This window comes from Melospiza melodia, chromosome 5 (assembly GCF_035770615.1).
Source record: "Melospiza melodia melodia isolate bMelMel2 chromosome 5, bMelMel2.pri, whole genome shotgun sequence".
In the NCBI taxonomy this organism is placed as follows: Eukaryota; Metazoa; Chordata; class Aves; order Passeriformes; family Passerellidae; genus Melospiza; species Melospiza melodia.
In genome coordinates, this window is record NC_086198.1 from 91,020,288 (window position 1) to 91,037,190 (window position 16,903).

At 52.9% G+C, this 16,903-nt stretch overlaps 1 protein-coding gene across 1 annotated transcript in view; it reads left to right on the forward strand.

Moving 5' to 3' along the window:
* The first annotated feature begins 6,913 nt into the window (after nucleotides 1-6,913).
* Nucleotides 6,914-16,903, forward strand: part of ZNF638 (zinc finger protein 638) — a 37,962-nt gene continuing 27,972 nt past the window's right edge. Inside the window, exons 1-2 of the mRNA XM_063158110.1 lie at nucleotides 6,914-7,169; nucleotides 10,882-12,622. Of these exons, the coding sequence (XP_063014180.1) occupies nucleotides 7,048-7,169; nucleotides 10,882-12,622 (1,863 nt within the window). The 5' untranslated portion in view covers nucleotides 6,914-7,047. The remainder of the gene's footprint in view (nucleotides 7,170-10,881; nucleotides 12,623-16,903) is intronic.

Genomic DNA, 16,903 nt, shown 5'->3' on the forward strand with positions numbered 1-16,903 from the left:
GACACACGGCTGGCTGTCCCCAAACAGTGACACAGGGCTGGCTGTCACCAACAGTGACACAGGGCTGGCTGTCCCCTGTCCTGTCCCCAAACAGTGACACAGGGCTGGCTGTCCCTGTCCTGTCCCCATCATTTACCCGGGGCTGGCTGTCCCCTGTGTCCCCTGTCCTGTCCCCCGTGTCCCCTGTGTGTGTCCCCTGTCCTGTCCCCCGTGTCCCTGTGTCCCCTGTGTGTGTCCCCTGTCCTGTCCCCCGTGTCCCCTGTGTGTGTCCCCTGTGTCCCCGTGTCCCCTGTCCTGTCCCCTGTGTCCCCCGTGTCCCCTGTGTGTGTCCCCTGTCCTGTCCCCTGTGTGTGTCCCCTGTGTGTGTCCCCTGTCCTGTCCCCTGTGTGTGTCCCCTGTGTCCCTGTGTCCCCTGTCCTGTCCCCTGTGTGTGTCCCCTGTGTCCCCGTGTCCCCTGTCCTGTCCCGTGTGTCCCCCGTGTCCCCTGTGTGTGTCCCCTGTGTGTGTCCCCTGTCCTGTCCCCTGTCCTGTCCCCCGTGTCCCCTGTCCTGTCCCCCGTGTCCCCTGTGTGTGTCCCCTGTCCTGTCCCCTGTCCCGTCCCCGCCCCGGCGCCGCTGTCGCTCAGCGCGGTCCCCCCGGGGCCGGTGGCCCCATCTGCTGTCACCCCTTGGGGACAGCGCTGAGAGCCCCGCGACCCCCGAGCCACCTGACGAGCGCACGGCTTAATGAGCTAATGGCTTAATGAGCTAATGGCTTAATGAGCTAATGGCTTAATGACTTAATGAGTTAATTGGGGCCTGCAGCTGCCTCCAGCGCCACCATTGCCCCGAGGCCACCACATGTCCCCAAGTGCCACCAGCACCCCAGGGACGGGACTGGCGCGGGAGCTGCGGCAGCGCTGGGAAAGGAGGAGAATTCCCAAAATCCCCAAACCCCAATGAATTCCTGTCCCCAAATCCCAATGAATTCCTGTCCCCAAATCCCAATGAATTCCTGTCCCCAAACCCCAATTCCTGTCCCCAAACCCCAATTCCTGTCCCCAAACCCCAATTCCTGTCCCCAAACCCCAATCCCTGTCCCCAAACCCCAATCCCTGTCCCCAAATCCCAATGAATTCCTGTCCCCAAACCCCAATTCCTGTCCCCAAACCCCAATCCCTGTCCCCAAACCCCAACGAATTCCTGTCCCCAAACCCCAATTCCTGTCCCCAAACCCCAATCCCTGTCCCCAAACCCCAATTCCTGTCCCCAAACCCCAACGAATTCCTGTCCCCAAACCCCAATCCCTGTCCCCAAACCCCAATTCCTGTCCCCAAATCCAATTCCGGTCCCCAAACCCCAATCCCTGTCCCCAAATCCCAATTCCTGTCCCCAAATCCCAATGAATTCCTGTCCCCAAATCCCAATTCCTGTCCCCAAATCCCAACTCCTGTCCCCAAATCCCAATTCCTGTCCCCAAACCCCAATGAATTCCTGTCCCCAAACCCCAATCCCTGTCCCCAAACCCCAATCCCTGTCCCCAAACCCCAATGAATTCCTGTCCCCAAACCCCAATGAATTCCTGTCCCCAAATCCCAATGAATTCCTGTCCCCAAACCCCAATCCCTGTCCCCAAACCCCAATGAATTCCTGTCCCCAAACCCCAATCCCTGTCCCCAAACCCCAAATCCTGTCCCCAAATCCCAATTCCTACCCCACAAATCCCCTTTCTGTCCTGCCCCAGCTCCCTCAGCTTTTCCTGCTGCTCCAAAACCCCAAAATCCCCTCATTTCTGGCTGAATCCCAAAATTCCGCTCCTCGGCCCCCAAATCTTTGTGGGATGGAGGATTTGATGGAGGATTTAGGGCTCATCAATTTTGGGGTTTCCTCACATTTCCAGATTTTGATTTTTTTGGGGATTTATTTTCTGAGGAAAAGCGATTTGGGATTTCTCAAAACCCCTAAAAGAGCAGAATCCCTTGTGCTCATCCTTTAATTTCAATATTTTTCAGCATTCCTTCAATTCTTTAATTTAAATTCCTTAATTTCCTTAATTTATTTCATTTAAAATGACCAAATCCCCTGATGTTGGGGCTCACCACCAAAAGCTGTTTTGGGTTCACCACGGATTTTCCCTCCCAATTCTTTTTTATCAGGAAGGATCCTCAGGCTGGAATTGGCAAATTTCATGGAATTCAGCTGGGAATTTCATGTAGGAATTTAGGGATTCTTCTTTTTATTTATTTATTTATTTATTTTGGGAAAATTCAGTCCCAAGGAGTAATTTTAGCTGTGGGAACCCCAAATTCAGCCGGAGGTATCTGCCAGGCTTCCAGCAGCCCCAAAATCCCCTCAGAATTCCCTGGAAATGTGGAGTGGGATGGGGCAGGGCTGGTGCCACCCCTGCTTTGGGATTTGGGGGATTTTAAGGGAATAATGGCAGCTTTTAAGGTTTTGTTTTTGTTTTTTTTGTTTTTTTTTTTTTTTTTTTTTTTTTGTGGGTTCTGAGGTGTTTTTGTGGGACATGAACCTGGATTTGGGGACAGTGACTCACTGCGTCCCAAGGGACCTGAACGCATTGGGAATTCCAGGGATTTCTGCTGCTGCTCCAAAGGAAATCCCGCCGATTTAGGGTGGAAAGGACTTTAAATCCCAAAAATTCCACCCCATCCATGTTTAGGGACATCTCCCACTATCCCAAGCTGCTCCAATTCCTTTCCAACCCGACCTTGGTCATTCCAAGGATGGATAATTCATCCCAAAAACCCTCATGGATGTCAAATGTCTCATGGTTTTCCCTGGAATTACTGGGGAAAATGTTTCTCCAAAGAGCCCAGAAGAAAAATTTGGAATAAACCCACGTGGCTGGAGGAGCATTCCTGAAGCTGCTGCTGAGGGAGGCTGAGGTGCAAACCCAACCTGAGGCCGGTATTTCTGTATTTAAGGCAAATTTTAACCCAAACCAACAATTCCCAACAGCCAGGTCCCCCTTTTTAAGGTAAAAATGCTGAGTTTATGGATTGAAATGCCAGAGTAAGGATGAAATTAAGGCTCTAAGTGTTAATTGACGAGCAGAGGAACAACACAGCTCCCGGTCCCTCACGGACTGGCGGGGCTCGGCAGTAGGGCGGGAAGGGCTGTGCCACACACAGCAAAACAACGAGGGGACCACAAGGAGGGCAGAATACGCTGCGGGAATTACAAAAATAGCCGCCGAAGCGCCAAAAGTGGCAATAATACAACAAAAGCCAGCAACCCCAGACTTCGGACGGCAGCGCCACTCTGAGGCGGCGCGCGCCGCCGCCGTCCTTTTATATGAGGGCAGCTCCCAGCATGCCCCGCGGCAGGGGCCGGCTGCCCTTTTGCACACGGCGCGCATGCGCGGCCCCTCCTTCTCCGCCACCTCCCCCCAGCGAATCCCGCGCTGCCTCCGCGCACGCGCAGAGCGCCCGGCGCGCCGTGTCCCTCCGCCCGCCGCTCCCGGGGCTCTCCCCGCCGCTTTTCGGGGCTTCCTCCCGCTTTTAGGGACTTCTCCCCGCTTTTAGGGGCTTCTTCCCGGCTCGTCCCGGCGGCGGGGGACGCGGGGAGAGCGGCGGCTGCGCGCCGGCGGAGGTAGGAGGCGAGCGGCGGCCGCCCCCCCCCCCCTCAGCGGTGAGGGCTGAGGGGGACGCGCGTAATGGCGGCGGGGGGGGGGGGGCGGCTGAGGGGCCCTCATGAGGAGCTTCGGGCTGTGGGTGTTTATTGTTTATTTTTTTAATCTCTTCTCCTTTATTCCTTTATTTGTAGTCACTTTGTCGTTAATCTTTTATCCTTTTTCTTCCGGCGCGCGGATAAAGCCGCCCTGTAGCCACCGACCTGCACTGCAGCCGCAACCCCGCAAGGGATTCGCCACATTTTGTACCCGGCACGGATTTAAATTTGGTTTTTTAGACATTTCAAGTCTCGGGTTTACGCGGTTTGAAGTGAGGTCAAATTGCCCTGGTCCTCCCTCCGTTCCCCTACACGTCAAACAACACTCAAAGCCTTGATTTTATCCTTACCCAGGGTTATAAATCCATAAATTCAGCATTTTTACGTTAAAACAATGGGATATGGATGCTGGGAGTTGTGGTTTTGGGTTAAAATTGACCCTAAAAAGAGCAACACCAGCCTTAGGTTGGGTTTGCACCTCAGGACCTGGACGTGACCTCAGGCACCTCCGCGTGGTTCGAGTTAAAAACGCGGATTTTCCCTTTTTTCTGCTTTAAAACAGGAATAGTTGAGCAGAATTGGGTAAAATACCCAAAGAAAAATGATTTTTACGGAAGGCCAAATGCTGTAGCTCAGTAGCATCACGTGGTTTGCAGGAACTTCCTCTTTTGGGGGATTTAACCTTTTTTAAAATGCGATTTTAGCGCAGGCTCCTTGGATGTTTTTACTGTTATTTTAAACCAAGAATGTAATGTGGGTTGTTACTTCAATTTTTTTTTTAAATCTCTTTTTATAGGGTAATTTCTAAGAGTATTTACATATAACTTAATAGTTTTTTTTGACTCAGAACCCAAACCAAGCCCCAAAAAAATCTCATTCCGACCCAGAATTGATGTTTAAATATTGTTTATTTGGGGTTTTTTTGCTCCTTTCTCTGATGTGGGATCCTTCCCTGGACATCCAAAACTTTCAGTCAGCTCCTGGGAGCATCAGAGAGGGTGGATCTGACATGAGCTCATGATTTTTTTTTTTGGGATAAGACATTCCCCAAGGAAAAGGAGTATCCTGAATTTAATTTTTAATTTCTTTTTCCCCATTTAAATCTGCCCTGGGCTGTGGGGTTGGAAGGGACCTGCCCACCCTCTTCTTCCCCAATTTCTGCTGAAATTGAGGGTATTTATCCAAGGGTGAGATTTTCCAAAGGCTTCCAAAACCTGGATTCCTTCTCTTCACTCTTTTCCTTCCCCAATTTGGGATTTGAGTTGATTTTGCTGCCACACAAGGACCTCATCTGGGTATTTCCCTTTTATCTTTCACTCTTGAAGGTAAATAAAACCTATTTTCCTACTTCCTTGCCATCAGTTAAGTATTCTGTGTGGAATTTGGCCTTTTTTTTTTTGGAGGAATTTTAGGCAGGAATGTCAGTGATGGAGTCAGGGACCTGTTGCTGGTGTTTAAATTGATTTATCAAACTTTGTGCTGCTCTGAAAGTGGAACTTGAGGAAAATTCCTGGTGTTAAAATGCCTGGTTTTGGTCCTGTTTCAGGAATTCTTGGTTGAAAGGCTTGTCCTGATTTTTATTTTCTTGGATAGAAAGCTGCCCCAAAGGCTGGGATGGGGCAGAATTTTGGGAATATTCCAGTGGATTTCAGGGCTGGTGTTGATCTTCTGCTTGGGATGGGATTGACTTTTGCTCGGAGTTTTGTTTGGGGTTTGGGAGCTGAGTTTGGCTTTCTCTGAGCTGGGAATGAGCCTGGAGTGGCAGAAGGGATATTCCATACCTGCAAAATGTCCTTTTCCATAGGAAAACTGGGATAGGGGAGTGGGGAAATGGGATTTTGGCTTCCAGGCTGGCACAGAGTGGGAGGAATAACTTTGCTTGGGGTTCGGGTCCCTTTTCCCCCATGGTTTTATCTCATCCCAGGAATTTTCTTGTTCAATGCTTCCTTTCCCATCCTGCTCCTTTTTAAGGATCTGCTTCCTTCAGGCTTTACCATTCCAGCTCAGCCTTTGCTGTTCTCTTTTTCCTGGCAAACCCAAATTTCCAGGCTGGGATTTGTCCTCTTCCCATTATCCAGGTGCTCCGGGACCATTCCCATTCTGCCTTCCTCTTCTTCCTCATCCTCCACCACACATCCCAACCCCTTGTGTGTCCTGGTGTGGCCGGAACATTCCCAGTGATCCTGGCTCTTGGAATTCCAAATCCACTGATCCCAGCTGAGATCCTGCTGGATCTGGAGCTGGTAACCAGAATGTCCCCAAGGAGGATTTTGCCTGGAGCTGCTTTCACATCGAAAATCCGGGGAATTCCTGCTTGAGCAGGCAGGTGGTCCTGCTGGAATGGGAGAACCTGGAATTGGGAGAACCTGGAGTGCCAGCCCACCATGAATGGGAGAACCTGGAATGGGAGCGCAGCATGGATGGGAGACCACCATGAATGGGAGAACCTGGAATGCCAGCCCGCCATGGATGGGAGAACCTGGAATGGGAGCCCACCATGGATGGGAGAACCTGGAATACCAACCCACCTGGAATGCCAGCCCACCATGGATGGGAGAACCTGGAATGCCAGCCCACCATGGATGGGAGAACCTGGAATGCCAGCCCACCATGAATGAGAGAACCTGGAATGGGAGCCCACCATGGATGGGAGAACCTAGAATGGGAGCCCACCATGGATGGGAGAACCTGGAATGCCAGCCCACCATGGATGGGAGAACCTGGAATGCCAGCCCACCTGGAATGGGAGAACCTGGAATGCCAGCCCACCACGAATGGCAGAACCTGGAATGCCAGCCCACCATGAATGGCAGAACCTGGAATGCCAACTCACCTGGAATGCCAGCCCACCATGGATGGGAGAACCTGGAATGCCAGCCCACCATGGATGGGAGAACCTGGAATGGCACAACCTGGAATGCCAGCCCACCTGGAATGCCAGCCCACCATGGATGGGAGAACCTGGAATGCCAGCCCACCATGGATGGGAGAACCTGGAATGCCAGCCCACCATGGATGGGAGAACCTGGCATGCCAGCCCTCCTGGATCTGTCGTGCTCTGCTGGATTTGGGAGGAGCTGGAAGATCCCAGGATAGAGGGATAATGAGGATGGACACCACGGATAACCCAGAAACTCCAGGAGCTCCTGCTGGAACTGGGATGTCCCCTCGAGGTGGGGTTGTGCTGGCAAGGGGAGGTCTGGAGATGACAATCCCAGAGATCCAGAGGGTTGTGAAATATCCAGAATCACGGGAAGGAATTCCCAGCTGTGGGAAAAGGGCTGGGAATGCCTTGCCCAAGTCCTGACCTCGATGAGAGAACATCTGGGCTGCTGTGGGTGAGGAATTCTCCAGAGGGAAGGACCATGGCACCCTCTGGATGGGCAGCACAGGAAAGAGGAGGAAAATCCAGGTTCTTCCAGAACATTCCAAGATTTTGCCATCAAACAAAGGAAGAGCAGGGGATTTGCAAAGGAGATCCAGGTCTTGGGAGTGGACTTGGTGAGATCTGTGGGGTCAGTTCTGGAAAAGCTCTTGGAAGGGCACAGCAGCTTCCCAGGCGTGGCTTTGGTCCCAGCTTTGTTTCTGTGCTCTGGAGTTAGCACAGAGCCAGAAAATTCCATGCTATTTATAGGGACAAATCAGGAAATCCTCATTTTGGAATTTCCTTTTGGATGAACCTTCTGTGGAACAGGAGAAATCCTCTTCTGCCTCCTCCCGGGGCTCCTGGAGGAAAGGAGGCTCCAGAGGGACCTTGTGGCTCTCCACAAATCCCTGACAGGGAGGGGGAGGTGGGATCTGATCCCAGGGAATGATGGGATAAGAGGGAACGGCCTCAGGCTGGGTCAGGGGAGGCTCAGGGTGGAATTTCCTCGTGGAAAGGGTGCTCAGGCCTTGGAGGTGCCCAGGGAGCTTTGGAGTGCCCATCCCTGGTGGTCCTGGTTGTGGCACTCAGTGCCAAGGTGGGCAGTGGGCACAGCTTGCACCGGATGATCCCAGAGGTGTTTTCCAGCCAGGATAATCCCAGGCTTCTGTGCTGGTGCAGGTTCCTTGTCCTTTCCCTCCATGCAGGAATTCCTGCTCTGTGCTCTAATCCAGGCTCTGCAAACACCAGGGAGAGTTTAAAATCCAGAACTTTCTGTTTCTCCATCTGCATTGGGAGGCCTGGAAAAATGGAGGCGGGAAGTTGAGGGGAAAGCAAGGAAGGTGTCGTTCAGCTTTTGTGTTGTGCTCTGATGTTCTGGGATTGCCCTTCCCAGGGGTCAGCTGGGAATGTTCTCCTGGAGAAGGGAAAGCTCCAGGGAGAGCTCAGAGCCTAAAGGGGAGCTGGAGAGGGACTTGGGACATGAGGGGTGGAGAGACAGGACACAGAGACAAGGATGGGAGTCCAGAGGAGGCCACGGAGACGGAGCCAGGCTGGGAGAGCTGGGAATGTTCCCCTGGAGAAGGGAAAATCCAGGGAATGCTCAGAGTGCCTGGAGGGGCTCCAGGAGAGCTGGAGAGGGACTGGGGACAAGGCCTGCAGGGACAGGAGCCGGGGAATGGCTCCCACTGGGAAAGGGGAGATTGGGCTGGGATCTTGGCAAGGAATTGCTGGCTGGGAGGGTGGGCAGGGGCTGGGCTGGAATTGCCAGATTTGCTGGGGCTGCCCCTGGATCCCTGGCAGTGCCCAAGGCCAGGTTGGACACTGGGGCCTGGGATAGTGGAAGTGTCCCTGCTCTGGGGATGGGATTGGATGGGATTTAAGCTCTTTTCCCACCCAAACCATTCCATGATTTCCACTCAGTGTCGCCACAGCCTCAGCTCAGAGCTCGGTCCCTGCTGTGGTGTCCCTGTCCCAGCAGCGGCACCTCCGAGGCTCCGACACTTCCCAAACAAAGCTGCCTGGAGGAGGAAGGTGAAGCTCTTCCTGATATCTCCAGACCATTGTTTCCTCCATCTTGGCATTTCCTTAGGAGCATTTCCAGCATTTCCTTTGGAAAGGTCACTCAGGAGCTCCTTGTCCGCAGCCCTTCCTAGAATCCCGGACTAGTTTGGGTGGGAAGGGACCTCAAACCCCATCCAATGGCACCCCCTGCCACGGATGGGGATATTTTCCATAAACCAGGTTGCTCCAAGTCTTTCCCAACCTGGATTCCATCCCTGAGGTGTCAGAGGTGAGTTGTTATCCCTGATCCTGCTGTGGGAGCTTCCCTGCTCCCAGCTGTCCGTGTGAGATGCAGCACCTGGAAATAACCTGGAGAGGTAAAAACCCATCCTGTGGGAATTCTGTGTTTTTTTCCTCCTTTGGGAGATTCCTGATCCATGGAATTAAGGTTGGTGGTGTTTCAGATTTGCTCTGCTGACCCATTCGTGGTTGTCCTGGTGGTGGGTGGCTTTGACAGCGTTCCTTCTCCAAGTGCTTCCCACAGGGATGGGCTCAGAGGGAATTTTTGGCCTCCAGTGCTGGGAATTGGGAGAAAACGCAATCAGAAAGGCAGGAGGTGGCTCGGGGAATGTTGGTTCACATTCGTTTGGAAGCCCTCTGGAACAAACTTGGCTTCACACGCAGCTCCTGTTGAAATCCGATTTAATTTATGAAGGGAGGAGGAATATTGGGTGAGAGGCTGGAATTTTGGGAATGCTGTCTGGTGGGAATCTGGTTATTGTTTGCTTGGCGAGGATTAATAGGATTCACATTTCTCCTGAGCCTGAACAGTTTGTACTTGGTTCAAATGAAATAATTCCTCAAAAAACCTCACACCCAGATGGGAACAAACTCCGGGAGTTGTGCTGGAAAATCCTGCTGTCCTGCACCTGTGTTTGGTCATTCCCTGTAAGGTTTATTCCTTGAGCTGTGATCTCAGTGTGAACCTCTGCTCGTGGAAAAACTTCCAGCTGGAGTCAACTTCCACGAGCTTGGGAAACAAAACCCCGTGACGGCATCGGAGAGACGAGAACCTTGGTGCTGCAGGAACTCAGTGCGGAGCTCCGAGAACGGCCGGGAAAACTCCTGGAAAAGCTGCAAGAAGAGTTCATTTCCAGGAGACAAGAGATGGACAAGGGGGAAATGAGGAATTCCTGGGTTTGGAGTTTTCCTGGTTTGGGCTGGGACGGGGTTGGGAGTTTTTGCAGTGTTGCTCTGGCAGTCCCGCGTTCGGGGTTGGGAACGGGGATGGAGCTGGGGACGTGCTGATGTTGTGGCTGCTGCTTTGTCTTCGCCCTAAATCCAGAATTGCCGCTGTCCTCGCTCGGTCCCCGAGGAGCTGCACAGGGACTTTGCTGCTCTTTGATGTTTCACTGATCTCAGTCTCCATCCCTGACCTGCTTGGACAGGGCTTGGGGCACTCTGGGATAACGGGAGGTGTGGGAATGGGAATGGCAGGAGGTGGAGTGGGATGGGCTTTAAGGTCCCTTCCAGCCCAAAGCCTTGTGTGATTCTCTCTCCAGAACTCTGTCGTGTTTCATTTTCCTCTCCCTGTATTTGTACCTTCTTTTCCCACCCCGCAGCACCAAATTCTCAGTGATTTCACCCAAACCAAGCCCCACATCCATCGATCACGGTGCTTTTTGTGTGGAGATTTTTTTGTTGTTGTTCCTGTACGGTTTTACTTCTCTCTGTTTCAAACCCTTTCTATTTAAGCTCTTGGAGAGATTGGATATTTTCTACCCACAGAATTGCAGCCTCATCCCACCCTGTGAATTCTTGCAGGGTTTGCTCTTCGCCCATGAGAGCGCTCATGGGAGTGTCCTCCTGGAAACTGCTCCGGCCTCGGCTCAGCTCCACCCAGCTGGAACTGGTTGGAGTTCTCCACCTCAGTGGTTCCACTTCCAGCTCATCCCTCGTCACCCTCCCGACAGGGGGGTTTCACGCTTTTCCTTACTGCTCCTGAAATTATTAATTGTAATTAAACCCAAATTCTGTTGTCACAAAGAAGTGAAATGCCAGGTTCTAAGCGATGCTGTTGCAAGTGTCACCACCGGTTGTGTTCCCTGTGAGATCCAATTTGTTGGGTTAAGCTTGTTAATCAGCTGTTTAATTGATTAATCACCTGTTCTCTATATTTAAGATTTTAACCAGTGAAAGAAAATTATATTTTTGTGAATTTTGAGTGCTTTAAACTGTGGTGCAAATCCCGCTTCCGTGCCTCGGGTTGCTTTTCTCCCCGTCCTAGAAGCCGCTGTGAGCAGATGCCAAAGATGACCCATCTAACCCTTGTCTTTTAACTTGCAGCTTTGTGTTGTTCTTGGAAAGTTTCGCACCACTTGTGAATTCCCTGAACCTTGGCCTTGCCAGCCCCCTTGTGTTGGGCCCTCCTCCTTTTCAGCTTGCCCAAATTAAGACCCACTTGGCTCTCCAGCACTTGGCTGCCGGCGGCGGGCGGGCGCCTCCCCACGCTGGCGTCCGCCAGGCATTGCTGAAAGACGCAATGTTTAGCCCCAGAGGAACCTTGCCCCCGAGGCCCAGAGGACCCAACCCGGCGGGCACCAAACCCCCGGCAGCGTTCGGGGCCGGCGGCGCGGCGGGGCCTCCCAGGAAAGCCGCGCCCGCGACGCCCCAAGGAGCGCCCCAGAGATTCTCGGGGCAGGAGTGGACGGGTTCGCAGAGGATCAACGTCCGCGTCACGCTGCACAGGGCCGATCCCAGGAAAGTCAAGGAGAAGACCGGCCTGCACCAGGAGCAGAAGGGAGACCCCCGTGCCACTCGCTGGGATGGCGGCCCCTGCCCCGCCGGCACCGCCGGGCCGAAGCCGCCCGGCCCGGCGCCGGTCTTGGAGCAGAACTCCAACCCCCAGAACCGCTACACGCCCGAAAGCGCCTCCAGCATTTTAGCGAGCTTCGGGCTGTCCAACGAGGACCTGGAGGAGCTGAGCCGCTACCCCGACGACCAGCTGACGCCCGAGAACATGCCGCGGATCCTGCGGGAGATCCGCATCCGCAAGATGGGCCACGCCGTGCCCGGCTTGCACGCTCCGAGCCGGGGGGAGGAGCCGGTGGGCGAGAGCAGCGGCACCGCCGTCAAGAGCAAAGTGATCGACTACGGCCACGCCAGCAAGTACGGCTACACCGAGGACCCGCTGGAGATCCGCACCTACAACCCCGAGGCGCTGCCCGAGGAACCGCTGGAAGCGCGCGTCTTCAATCCCGAAAGCTCGAGCGCGGAGAGCCGGGAAGAATTCCAGCGGGAGCAGAGCGTGCCGGTGGCCGTCCCACCGCCCAACGTGCCCAACGTGCCCAACGTGCCGTGCAACCCCGTGTTCCCGGCCGAAGACCTCATCAAGCTGCCGGCCTTTCCCGCCGACTCCTCGCCCGCTCCGTCGTTTTTCCCGGCCGAGCCGCCGGCCAAGGTGCCGGTGCTGTGCAGCGCCACGCCCACCGTGCTGCCGGTGGTGAAGCCGGCGTCCCAGCCGCCCATGCCGCCGGTGCTGCCGCCCATCCTGCCGGCGCTGCTGCCCACGCCGCTGCCGCAGCCCATGCTGCCCCCGGTGATGCCGCCGCTGGTCCAGCCGCCCGTGACCCAGCACGTGTTGCCGCCCTTGACGCCGCCGCCCTTCTCGGCCGGGCTCCTGGCCGCCATCAGCCAGCACGAGCAGAAGCAGCGCGACGCCGGCAGCGCCCATCCCGGGCCCGGCGCCCATCCCGGCCCCAGCGCCCATCCTGGGCCCAGTGCCCATCCCGGCCCCAGCACCCATCCCAGGCCCAGCACCCATCCCGGGCCCAACACCCATCCTGGGCCCAGCGCCGCCGGCGGGGCCTCGGCGGGACACAAACCGTACCACAAACCCTACCACTCACCAGCACAGGAGCCCATCAAATCCCCGTTCGGGGTGGTGAAGGCGTCCTGGCTGCCCGTGTTCCCCGAGAAGAGCAAACGCCTGCCCACCCCGTCCATGATGAACGACTACTATGCCACGTCGCCGCGAATATTCCCACATTTGTGTTCTCTGTGTAACCTTGAATGCACTCATATGAAGGTGAGTGGCTTTCCCAGATTATTCCCTAAGCGTGTGTACTCGGCACCTTTTCCTGCCGCTGGTTGTTTGCCCCGGGAATTCTGTGGATTGGGATGCTGGTCGCCAAGGTTGAGTGTTGGGAATGATGCTAGAAATGATTGTAACGGCGTGTTCTGCTCCCAGTTGCATTTCAGAGTTGCTTTACGTGTTGATTTTAATTTTTATTTTAGCATTGAAATGTTTTTTTGACTTTGCAGCGGGTTTCAAGCAACAAAACAAACCTTGAGCAGCGGAGTGAAATTTTAATGTCGTGTGTGGGGGACTCAAATCATGTCTGGGGGTGGGTGAGATGTCTGTGTGTTCATTCCCCCCTCCTCCTCCTCCAAACTCTGCCTGAAAACAAAAGAGCCCATTTAGAACCCGAAATTTCATCTTCCAAATCTGCTCTGTGTGACAACGCTGAATATTCCAGAGGCTGGCTCGGGGCGACACGGAAAATGCGTCCATTCATCCCACCGGGCTCTCAGCCTTGAAGGAAATCACAGTTTGAGCTTTGAAGGAAAAAATAAAGGGAGAAAGTGGTGGATATTTGGAGATGAAAAATGTTTTGGAAGCTGTGGGCTTTCCTGGAAAAGCCCAAGGTTTGATCCATCAAAAATATTGGAGAACGTGATATAAAAACCCAGAGTAATTAATTAATAATTATTTAATGTGTTTGAACTGCAAAGTGTGGAGAGGCTGCGGGGGAGGGATTTTTGTAATTTGGCAAAATCTTGGAGATTTTAGGCTCTGTTTGCTGTGAGTTAAAAATCTGGCTGAAAATGGGGACAGCTTTGTTAGGGAAAAACCCAGAAATTCCCAAATCCTTTTCCCCAGGAAGTGCTGAGGGCCAGGGAGATGGGCAGCTGGAAGTGGGATGTGAAGGATGAATATAAATAAAAATGGGTGAAATTGAACAGGAAGAAGAAGGTGGGGAATGTTAACAAAGGGAAAAAGCAATTTTGGAAAAGAGAATTAACTGAGATGGGAATTCTTAGCTCGTTTAAGGAGGGAAATGTTGTCACTAAAAATCTGTTGGTAAATCAGCTCTGGCTGAGGGTTTTGGGGTGGATTAAAGGTTGTGAGATCTTGTCCTGGTGGCACTGGGGTGGGATGTGTTCCCAGGAATCCCGATCCTACTGCAGCCCCCCAAACCTGCTCCCTGTCCTTCAGCTCTGGCCTGGATTCCCTTCCTTTGGGAAGTGTTTGGTGTTTTGTCTCCCAGGGACACAGGAGACCTCCCAGGACCAGCCCTGGTGCAGAACAACCATGGGAGTTTGGGAGTTTAATCCCAAAAATAAAATTTCGATGAGGAAATGTGCAGCTGGTGTATCTTGAATTGCAGAGATTGAAGAATTCCTCTCAATTCCAGCTGTGCAGTTCAGCAGATCTGGTCGGTTTTGGGTGGTTGGAGATGACCTGGACATTCAAGATTTATCTTCCCAACCATTCCCTGTCCTGTGAGAGCTGGATGGGACCTCATGTTGGAGGAGCCACCAGATCCAGGGATTCCCAAGGACTTGAGACATTTGATGCTGTCCCAGGTGGCATGGCTGCCCTTGGCCTGGAGAAATGGATTTCATGGATGGTGGCGCCTGGAGTTGTCACCAGCTCCATGCCCAGGTAGGACCAGCCACCCTGAGGTTGGGGTCAGCACCACTCAACGTCTCCATCGGTGACAAGGACACCGGGATCAGTTGCCCTTGGCGTGGTGAAGGTGACACCAAGAACTGCCCTGGGATCACACCTGGAGGGATTTTCCTGGACAGCCTGGAGAGGTGGGACCATCCCAACCTCGTGAGGCCCAGCAAGGGCAGGAGCTCCTGGAGCAGGACAATCCCAGCACAGATCCAAGATAGGAAGAGAACGATCGGAGCAGCTCTGGGAGAAGGACTTGGGGTGTCCTGGATGGGAAGCTCCAAATGTCCTGGGCTGATCCCACAGCGTGGGCAGCAGGAAAGGTGGGAGTTCTGCCCAGGTGGGACCCCACCTGCAGAGCTGCCTCCAGCTTTGGGGCAATGCCAGGAGGACCTGGAGCTGCTGGAGCAAGTCCAGAGGAGGCCATGGAGATGCTCTGGAGCCAGGCTGGGAGAGCTGGGAATGTTCCCCTGGAGAAGGGAAAAATCCAGGGAATCCTCAGAGTCCCTGCAGGGGCTCCAGGAGAGCTGCAGAGGGACTGGGGACAAGGCCTGCAGGGACAGGAGCCAGGGAATGGCTCCCACTGGGAAAGGGGAGATTGGGCTGGGATCTTGCAAGGAATTGCTGGCTGGGCTGGAATTGCCAGATTTGCTGTGGCTGCCCCTGGATCCCTGGCAGTGCCCAAGGCCAGGCTGGATGGATTTGGATCCACCTGGAATTGGGGAAGGTGTCCCTGCCCATGGCAGGAGCGGGAATTTTTGGGATTTAAGGTCCCTTCCAACCCAAACCATTCCAGGATTCTGGGATAACAGAACTCACATTGGATGAAGATGGAGGTGCCCAATGAGGAAAACCTTCTGTATCCCACGTTTGAAGACCCTAAAACCAAAATTCCAGTGATGGATTCTGAGTTCAGGCTTTTGGTCCTGAGCTCCCTTTTTTCCCATGTTTTCTTTGTGGATTTTTCATGCTTTTTCCATGGATTTTTAAAATCTGCTCTTGAATTGACTCATTTTGGATCTGACCATGCTGTGTTGCCCATGGGAAGAGAATTCCAACCATTGGAATATGAAATCCAGAAGTTCCCACCTGGATGTGGGATATTCATCCCAACATCATCCCTCCAACTTGGCTGTGCCAAAACTCTGGGAACTGAATTTTCCCTGGAAAAAAAAAAAAAATCTCCCTGGATGTCATTTTTACAGATTTCTGATACATTTCAAGGGGGTTTTGTTTGTTTTTGGTTTAGAAGCCACACGTTTTGGTGTTTCCCACCTGCATCCAGAGGTTTTTATGGAAAATGGATCATTTGAAGCAGGCAGGTCCAACAAATATTGGGAATTTGTGGAAAAAATGGCGAAAATTTGTGGAGGTGCCCATGGAAGGTGGGGTTGGGGCAGCAGCGCAATTTGACAGATTTGGCCTCATTTTGGTCTCAGGGAGGAAGGAACGTGGTGAGGGGTTGGACTGTGATCCTGAGGAACATTTCTGTGGGATCCTCAGGGCTGGCTGTGAGGAGGAGCAGCCACACCAAGGTGGATTTTGGGGCATTAAAATCAGAATTTGAGACCAAAATCGATGCTTGGGCCAGGTATTCCCAAAAATCTTTGTGTCCTGGATGTTTTTTAGGGCAAAATTCCCAATTCTGCTCTGGGATGGGCGGAGTCTGACCCTCTGCTGTTCCCTTTCAATTCTAATTTCCCAAATCCTCAAAATCTCGAAGGGTTTTATGGATATTCCATGGAACAGCTTCCTTTTCAGCTCAGAATTGCGCCCTGCAGGAATAACAAAGTGGGATTTGTGGGATTCCTCCTTCTCCAAACACTTCACGTCTTGGATGGAGCAGATTTCTTGGAATAACAGTTCCTTCATCCTCAGTCCCCTCACATCTGGAATGAAGTGGATTTGAAACATTCCCAGCACGAGGGATGGGATTTATCCTTATTTTTATCCACTTTTGTTCCCCAAATCTACTCAAAGTTGGTCCAAGATGCCTCCTTGGACCTGGAATTTGTGAAATCCTTGGGATTTTCTGTTTTCCATGAAGATTTGCACTCGGAATTCCTTTATTGGACACTTTGTTCCACCACCTTCTGCTTCCAGGACTTCTTGGTGGTGATACCTGAGCGAGAGGAGGTTGGGATGGAATTAGGGAAGGTGGGAATGGAGGAGTTCGGATGGAATTTTTCTTCTCACCAGGATTTATGGGAAGGGATCCTGTAATTTTAGGGGAAGGATTTCTTTGGATCCCAGGAAAAATCGTGGCTGCTCCATCCCTGGAATGTCCCAATCCAGGTTGGATGGGGCTTGGAGCAACCTGGGGTCATCTTTGGGTTCCCTTCCAACCCAACCATTCCATGATGGTTCCATGGGCAGTGGAATATTCCTGAAGAGTGGGAAGAGTTAGGAATGAGGCAAAAAGGAGGAAAATCCATAAATCTGGGTTTTGGGTTCTGTGGACAGTGGAATATTCCCAAAGAATGGGAAGAGTTAGAAATGAGGCAGAAAGGCGGAAAATCCATAAATCCAGAGGGTTTGAATTCTGTGAACAGTGGAATATTCCCAAAGAGGGGGAAGAGTTAGAAATGAGGCAAAAAGGAGGAAAATCCATAAATCCAGATGGGT